The sequence below is a fragment of the Neopsephotus bourkii genome, unplaced genomic scaffold, assembly GCF_033783945.1.
Source record: "Neopsephotus bourkii isolate Nb327-2 ecotype Australia unplaced genomic scaffold, CSIRO-AGI_Nbou_v1 NB_1204, whole genome shotgun sequence".
NCBI lineage: Eukaryota > Metazoa > Chordata > Aves > Psittaciformes > Psittacidae > Neopsephotus > Neopsephotus bourkii.
Genome location: NW_026901689.1, coordinates 5,804 through 14,612, shown reverse-complemented (window position 1 = coordinate 14,612; position 8,809 = coordinate 5,804). Strand labels below are relative to the sequence as shown.

Here is an 8,809-nt window from a genome sequence, read left to right as displayed (position 1 = left end):
CACATTTAACCGGTGTTGAATCTGTCACACTGCCTCTCCTGTGTCAGACTCCGCAGCCGTGCCGCCGCTCGGGGCGCGGGGCCCAGCACTCCCCGGGCCCTGACCCACAGCGGGACTCGTCTTTTTTTAAAAAAAAGGCAAAAACTGAGGGAGAGGTGACTTCACCGGCAAGGACACGCTGTGCGGGAGCTGCCCGGCGGGGCGGGTGCAGAGCGGACTGTTCCGTCCCGGCGCCCGTAGCGGGGCGGAGCCCAGGCTGCCCTGTCTCGCCAGCGTGTGCTGGGGAAGAGAGCGGGTCGTAATGGCGGCGGGCAGCGCCATCCAGATTCCCAGCCGCCTGCCGCTGCTGCTCACCCATGAGGGCGTGCTGCTGCCTGGTTCGACCATGCGAACCAGCGTGGACTCGCCGCGCAACATGCAGCTGGTGCGCAGCCGGCTCCTCAAGGGCACCTCGCTGAGGAGCACCATCATCGGCGTCATCCCCAACACCAGTGACCCCACTTCCGACTGCGACGACCTGCCCTCCCTTCACAGGTGCTGCCCTGTCCTGCCGGCCCGGCTCGCCCTCGCGGCTCGCTGGTCCCGGCTGACCCTCTTCATAACCCCCCTTGGCCGGGCCGGCGCGGCCGCGGGACGAGCTTGCCCTGATGTCACCTTCGCGGGGCGTCGCGCTGCGGGCATGGGCCTGGCCGCGGGGGCGAGTCTGCTCTGCGTCGCCGCTGTGAGGGGGGCGTTCCTCGGTGCCCCAGAGGAGAGCCTGTTGGAGGCGGCCGTGGCGGCAGGGGCTGTCAGGCTGGCGTCTGGGGAAGAAGGGTCTGAGTGAGGAGACCAAGGTGGACGAGGAAGATAGGATCAAAGAGCGCAGGCCACGAGCGTTCAGCCTGTGGCAGTTGTTAACGCTAGCGTTTTTCACGTAACAAGTAGCATGGAGAGTACTAGTTCAGATAAAATGAAAACGAATTTTATCCTGTTTCTGTCGGATAAAGGATGAGTAAAATTAACATGCTGCAACACTTACTCTCAAAATTATCGTATCAGTGGACTTAGTAAGGTTTTTGCAAGAAAGTAACTTCTGGTTTATATCTGCTTAATAATGTGCATGTTAAAACTGGTCAGAATGAGGCTGACAATTTCACTGAAGAACTGTAAATTACACTCAATTTCCCAGCATGTTAGTTTAAGCAGAAATGTCAGTGTTCCTGTCAACAGCAAGCTTCATTAAATTATTTATGAAAAAAATATATTTCTAAGTTGGGTAACTGTATTATATTATCTTAGTTTTTCAGTTATCTCATTAATTTTCAGGTAATTGTGTTACAAATGAGGCTGTGTAATTTGGTTGCTTTTCATGATAAATAACTGTGACCCAGAAGGTGCTTGCAACCTCTAGTTTGATTGCTGCTTAATACTGGGCACACAAAATGTTCCGTGGAAGGTGACAAGTAACACAGAGATTTGGTCTGGTTTTAGGATTGGCACTGCTGCCTTGGCAGTGCAGGTGGTTGGCAGCAACTGGCCCAAGCCACATTACACGTTGCTGGTTACAGGCCTCTGCCGATTCCAGATCCTGCAGTTGCTGAAAGAGAAGCCATATCCTGTGGCGGAAGTTGAGCAGTTAGATCGACTTGAGCAGTTTACTAATCAGCATAAATCTGAGGAGGAACTCGGAGAGCTGTCAGAACAATTCTACAAGTATGCAGTGCAGGTGAACTGTTTTAATCCTATATATCATATATCAATGTATGCATTTTTTTCTTTGTTTCTTATCTGCCCTATTTCTGTAGTTCTTATGTTTTTCAGTGACTGTTAGAATTTCAGTATTTCTTCTGCAAAATAAATATTTTTGTTACATGTTAAGGTTTCTGTATTGAGTTGCAGGATGTATATACAGCTTGTTGCAGTATGAGTCTAACTGTATATGTTAGCACTGTGATAAGTTTGTATTATTTTATATATAGTACTACTGTAAATACACTAAGAAAAGGAATACTTTTGATTTTTTGTTCTTGGATTACATATGTATATGTATAAACATATACAATGGGTTGAAATTTTGTGGTTTGGTTTGATTTTTTTTTTTAATTATTAAAGTAGAAAAAACCCTCTAGAACCTTGGTTGTAAACAGATGTCCCCAGGTATAATGAGTTTGAGTTTAAAGGATGTATAGAAGAAGTCATTGTAGTGTTAAGGTAACTGGGAAAGTTTTATTCAGCATGTGTGTGGAAAATAAGGGATGTAGGCACTGAAAAAAGTGCCTCAAATGATGATATTTTTAACTACTTACACAAGCTGAAAAACAAAAACCTTGATTGCCTTGTGCTCAGTTAGTGCCTCCTGTGAACTTTTAAGAATGTATTTCAGTAGCTTTTTGGAAAAGAACCTAGACATGTTTCATGCAGAAAGATGCAACCCTTTTTAAGTCAGATAAAAAGAAACATAACAACCATGAATATTGTTTATCATATGTTCCTTACAGTTGGTTGAGATGCTGGATATGTCCGTTCCTGCAGTTGCAAAGCTGAGACGTCTTTTGGACAATCTGCCAAGAGAAGCTTTGCCAGATATACTGACTTCTATCATCCGTACCTCCAACCAGGAGAAGCTTCAGGTATTACGACCTTAAACCTTTTTTAAGTGGAATTAGGTGTTTGCTGGTTTGGGTTTTATTTTTCAGTTAATTAACTTTTTAGATAATTGTGAAGTTGCTTACACTTGAGACTGTACAGTGATAATGTTGTGTCAGAAGTTACTTGTGTTACACCTGAGCATGAATATTTGTAAAAAGGTTTTCTGCTGTTGTTTAGAGTGTTTATATATGCATGTATCAGAACTCACCTAATAGGTAAATTAATCTAGTTAGCATTGGAAACAGTTCATTTTATTAAACAATAAGTACAACATGGACTTCCCCTTCCAACATTAAAGATGAGGAATCATTCTTCAAATTGTGTTGAAATCCTGCTTACTTATCACAGCTGACATCAGTATACATCTCTTAATACCAACAGCTTTCTTCTTACCAAAAGAAGAACTTTTTTTTAAGTATTTAAAAAAAACATCTCAAAGTGTGTGGTTTAAAGTACTGAGACACTGGTTAAATGTGCATCGTATGTCCACGTGACTTTATACAAAAATGATGGTTATGGCTTAGACTTACTAGCCTGATTTCTGTATTTCTTTGCTGTATTTGGAAGTTTTGTTGTTTCTTTTGTCACTGACAGTGCTGCATGTTCAACCTTGAATTGAAAGCATAAGCTAGGTTCTTTCAAAGCACAGTAGAAGTTAATGCAGAAATTAATTTGAAGTGAAGGTGTGTACTGGGCTGAATGTCCTGCTGGAGGAAGGTACATAAATACTTAAATTTACCATGTCCTTTCTGTTTATTAGAAGTGCTAAAGAAAAGAGCAGCCAGTGGGAGCTGTGGAAAAAGGAAGAGCTAAATTCTACCCGTTTCCACATAGCAACTTCATTAGTAATGAAAATGGAATAGCATATAAAATTTAAAAAAGACAAAATAAAAAACCCTCTAAACAAACAGACAAGAAATCCCTTAAGGCATAAGGTGATTTTTTCTGGGTTAATCAAAGTGATCATGCTGTAACTTTCTGAGAGGTCTAACTCTTTCAAGTCAGTAATTGAAAACCAGAATGCTGATAGATGTCTGCCACAGAAAATGCAACTGAAATATTAAGATGATTTAAAACCAGACAGGATAAAGGACTTTTTTTCTGTTTTGGAGTGCTTTGTAGTTTTGGCATCCAGATCTCTGAGGCTGGGGGTTGTGGACTGTATTCTCATTGCTTTTCTTGCTGCCTTTTTTCCTAAATCATCTATTGTATAACTGGTCAGAAGACAGTAACAGTGTCCTTCATGTTCCCTTCCCTGAAGCTGATGATCCATCAGAATGAACTCACTGGCAACTTACAACTCCTTGCTTTTAGATTTTAGATGCTGTTAGGCTGGAAGAACGGTTCAAGATGACTATACCATTGCTTGTTAGGCAGATTGAAGGCTTGAAGCTGCTTCAGAAAACAAGAAAGCCCAAACAGGATGATGATAAAAGGGTATGGACATTAAATGTGGATAATTAAACATCGTAAATAAGTATGAAGATACACTCTTAAGCATACTAATGCTTATTCACTAATTTTAATCTGTGCAAAGTTTTAATTTATAGCAGTAATGTTTCCTGGTCAGTCTCGAGCTGCAGAGAACAGCCTGGTGGCAACTTTAGTATTTTAAGTACCTAAAAGACAAAATATAATTTAAAAATAGCCAAGGTTTTATTTGGGGTTTGTTTTGTTATCATTTTGGTTTTATTTTCATGGGAGGGGGGTGTGTGTGTGTGTTAGTTTTGGTTGGTTGGTTTTGTGTGGGGTTTTTTTGGGTGGTGGGGTTTTTTGGGTGGGGTTTTATTTGGGTTGTTATTGTTTTCCTTTTTTTTTTTTTTTCCATCTGAGCACTTTCTGACATTGAATAAAGGCTCAGGCTCCTTCAAAGATTCATTTGATGCCCAGTGGCAAACACACATTGAGTTTTGTCCAGTTCAGTGAAAGGTGTACCTTTTGCTAATGGCATTGCAGGTGCGTGATAGCTTTTGAAATACAGATAAAATATATGTATTGTAAAATGTAGCTTGCTAAACTAGGGCACCTTAGACTTTTTCTGCATCTACCTATACTTACACAGTTTAGTAAGCAGCAAGTAATTGAGAAATGAAAAAAGGTAAAAGAGATTTACCTGTTGCCCTTGGCTCATTTTTCAGGTGTCCTTGGTTCATTTTTCTCCTTCTTAGTAGCTGGTGCAGTGCTGTGTTTTTGAGTTTCAGCCTGGGAACAGCGCTGATAACACCGATGTTTTTAGTTGTTGCTCAGTAATATTTAGTCTGTCCAAGGACTTTTTGAGTCTCATGCTCTGCCAGGGAGGAGGGAAAGCTGTGAGGAAGCAAAGACAGGACACCTCACCCAGACTAACCAAAGACCATACCACAGCACGTCATGCCCAGTATATAAACTGGGGGCAGTTACCTGGAAGGGTTAGATCACTGCTTGAGTCAGGCTGGGTATCAGTTGGCGGTTGGTGAGCGGTTGTATTCGCTTCCATTGTTATTTCCGTTATTATTACTGGTGGTAGCAGCAGTGTTTTTGTGTTACACCTTAGTTACTGGACTGCTCTTGTCTCAGCCTGTGGGAGTTACATTCTTTTGATTCTCTTCCCCATCCCTCTGGGAGTTGGCGGGAGGAAGGGGAGGAGTGAGCGAACTGCTACGTGATACTGAATTACCAGCTGGGCTTAAACCACAATGCCTGTTTTGTAAAAATAAGGCTTATTATGCTTAATATGTTGGGATGCAATGCCCAAGAACTCATAAACAGTTTTGTTCTTGTGTTCTGTTCAGGTAGATGCACCTAGGAAGTACGTATTTCCTAAGTATACAGCAATATAACAGCTGTAACTTTTTAAAGTAGTACCAATAATACTTTGTGAAGTTATTTATTGGATTAAAGTCTTCTGAATTTTTCTGTGGAGGCTCTCCCAGCACCTTGTGTATTTTTGTCATGGTTTCCATTCAAAGCCAAAGTATCTGTCTGATTTAAAAAACAATACTATAATCTGGCTGTTTTCCATTTCATAGGTTGTAGCTATCCGTCCTAATAGAAGAACCAATCACATTCCCAGCACTACAGAAGATGAGGAGGAGGAAGAAGATCATGATGATGTTGTCATGCTGGAAAAAAAGATTAGATCATCCAGTATGTCAGAACAAGCTCTTAAAGTTTGTCTTAAGGAAATAAAGAGGTAGGAGAGTTTCATATGGTGGTTTCTTCTCTTGCATTAACCTTCCCTTATTTGATTGTGTGTTTGTGTTGCTGTGTTTTGGAAATTATTTTTAAAAATTTAGTAGAGTGTTGTTTTTTGCCTATACATTTCATCATCTTTTTTGAGTATCAGAAGTGATGACAAAGAAATATGAACTCTTCTAGATATGTTTTATACATTAATATTGCATTAAACTGTAAGGTCTAAGCCCCTATGTTATGAGGAGCTAAAAAACTCAGCTGAATAATACCAGTTTTAATAATTATTTGATTAAAACTGACCCATTTATTGAGTCTTTTTTCTTCTGTTTTTCTTTCGTGATTGGATAACTGTGCTATCCATGATGGATAACAACCTCTTCCAGTGAGGATACATAGATAGTGATGCATGCATTGAGGATGCGGTGTATGCATAGGAAATGGACTCTTTTTAAATTTCTCTTTGTATCATATAAATAACCTATTATTATGCAAAGACAAGCTCATGATTGGTGGAGTAGTGACTTGCTTTTTTAGTATTACTTTGTCAGAAAATAAGATGGTATCCTGTTTTTTAAAGTGTTTACTAAATGTCCATCTTATGGTGCAGAAGAGTCTTACTTTGCAGTTAATTCCTGATTAGCCTTATGAATTCTGTGCAAATATTTCCAGATTAAAGAAGATGCCTCAATCAATGCCAGAATATGCTTTGACAAGAAATTACTTGGAACTGATGGTAGAATTGCCATGGAACAAGAGTACAAAAGGTAACTCCTTTATTGTTGATTGTGTCTTACACAGACATTTTAGGACTGGTAACCATCATGTAAACACTGTGTACATGTTTGTCTCATTGTCTGACCGTAAAAACATCATTGATAAAATAAGGTTCTGTTGTGTCTTAAGCTACTCAAGTTTCGTGAGGAACAAAAGGATGAAAAAGCACAATTGTAGTTAATTTTAATAATTGCAACATCAGGTACAATAGAAAAACTGAATGTCACGTCAGCTTTGTACTCTTGTTTTCAGATGTTGAGCGTAGAGAGATACTGTTAATACGGGAGTGGTGTACAAAAATGGAGAGCAAGCAGAGTTGAAAACCAAACATGACTTCCTAGTGAACAACACATGTAGATCAAGTGGCGAAATGACTTTCCAGAAGGTGTTCTGCTGGAGATAAGGGTTTTAATTCTTTTTAGCAGCTACTGAAGAATGAAGCTTTTGAATGTGATTTAAAAAAGAAATTTAACATAACACACCAGCAGAAATGTCTGTCTGTCTTTTGCCCTCTTAGTAAGCGTGGTGATGAAATTCGGCCGTTTTAAGCTAGAGCCTTGTTTTCTTTAATCATTAAATTGTAAAAAGATCTGCCTGCAGATCTTTGCAGATCTCTATGGTGTTACTCAAAGAATACCAAACCAAGTAAAATAGTTGTTGATACTGATGTCCTAGAAGAATGATGTTTTGGTTTCATTTGCTCTTTAATCTTGTAAAATTATGCCATGTCACATGTAGTGTGAAGTTTCACTTTAAGCAAAGTTTTGACGTTTGTATTCCTATTCATGTGAGTGATGCTTTGGAATCCGTAGCTACAGTGAATAAATATATACATGAATATGAAGATAGAAAATACAATAGAAAATTATGATCATTAGTGAATTTTTTGTCTAGTAGGTCATCACAAAAATTTTCACTGTTGATGAGGCTTCAGTCATGATTGTCTGCATGTGAAATAGGCACGCTTACAGTATGAGGAGTCTGCATGTAGGATGAATATGATTTGAAGGGTGGGTGTATGCAGAACTGATAGACTTCACTGTTTCCAGCTTGCTATCTTTATATTGTAGAGCAAAGGAGAAGACAGCTGCCAGAAATTCCTACCTTTTGTAAAGCATTAGTTAATGTCCACCAGTGAGGCTTTACCATTTATCACAAATCACGGCAATTGCAAAACCCTAATTTTTCCAGTAGTGGTATCATGTGGGTATTTTATACAGTGCTAAATCACTTCATGTTGCATAGTAAGTAAAGGGTGCCCTTTAAGCCTATGAAATCTTGCTGCATTTGTGAGATAGTTATAGGCTCTTATCATAAGTAGGTAATCAAGGCATAGGGATGCATTTGTCTTTTGAGAAGACCTTACAGGATCTAACTTACTTCTGTGAGAAGGTAAATGCTGAAAAATTTACTCATAATTCAATTGCTATTACAGAATAGTTCATTTGAGCCACATTCCCTAAATTCACTTGAACCAGATTTTGTTCTGTGACGCTGTAAACTGGTGGTTTTTTGATTTCTAAATTTTGTTACTGTAATCTGTCTATCTTATGTCTAATTAAGTGAGAATTATAATACCTTTGTTTGAGGAAAACGTCTGAAAAGTGTGTGTGTGTGTCAGTGAGATTGTTTTGATGAACATGTTTGAGAATGAATTGTTTCCGTTTTTAAAAGGTATATGTGCTCGTATCTTTTCTGTTATCAATTATTGATAGATCGCCTGGAAATTCGTGCAGCTCGAATTGTTTTGGATAATGATCATTATGCTATGGAGAAGCTGAAGAAGAGAGTTTTGGAGTACTTAGCTGTCCGTCAGCTTAAAAACAACCTCAAGGGACCCATTCTTTGTTTTGTGGGACCCCCAGGAGTTGGTAAAACCAGCGTTGGAAGATCAATTGCAAAGACATTGGGTCGAGAATTCCACAGAATTGCCTTAGGAGGAGTCTGTGATCAGTCTGATATTCGAGGCCACAGGTAACTACTTCTTCTTTTCCTAATTGAAATTTTTGATTTTGTTTGCTACAGAATGTAGGTATTATTTTGTTTATCTAATACAGAGCTGTTTTGCTTATTTCAGACAATGGCAGTTGTTAATTGATTTTTCTTGGTATTCAGTGGTGTTATATGGTAGAGAATTTTAGTAGTTTGAATAGATGTTTAGTGTTGAGATAAGGCTACTGCCTTTTATTGTCATAGGGGAGAACAGAATTTCATCTTCAGTCATGTTAGCTCT

General features: G+C 39.4%; 1 protein-coding gene across 1 annotated transcript; it reads left to right on the top strand.

Moving 5' to 3' along the window:
- The first annotated feature begins 219 nt into the window (after nucleotides 1-219).
- LOC133218151 (lon protease homolog 2, peroxisomal-like) lies at nucleotides 220-8,586 on the top strand. Its single transcript, XM_061364291.1, has 7 exons — nucleotides 220-534; nucleotides 1,471-1,705; nucleotides 2,478-2,609; nucleotides 3,943-4,065; nucleotides 5,637-5,800; nucleotides 6,472-6,566; nucleotides 8,292-8,586. Exons 1-7 carry the CDS (start codon nucleotides 302-304, stop codon nucleotides 8,552-8,554), a joined length of 1,245 nt encoding a protein of 414 aa, XP_061220275.1. The 5' UTR covers nucleotides 220-301; the 3' UTR covers nucleotides 8,555-8,586.
- Nucleotides 8,587-8,809: the final 223 nt, after the last annotated feature.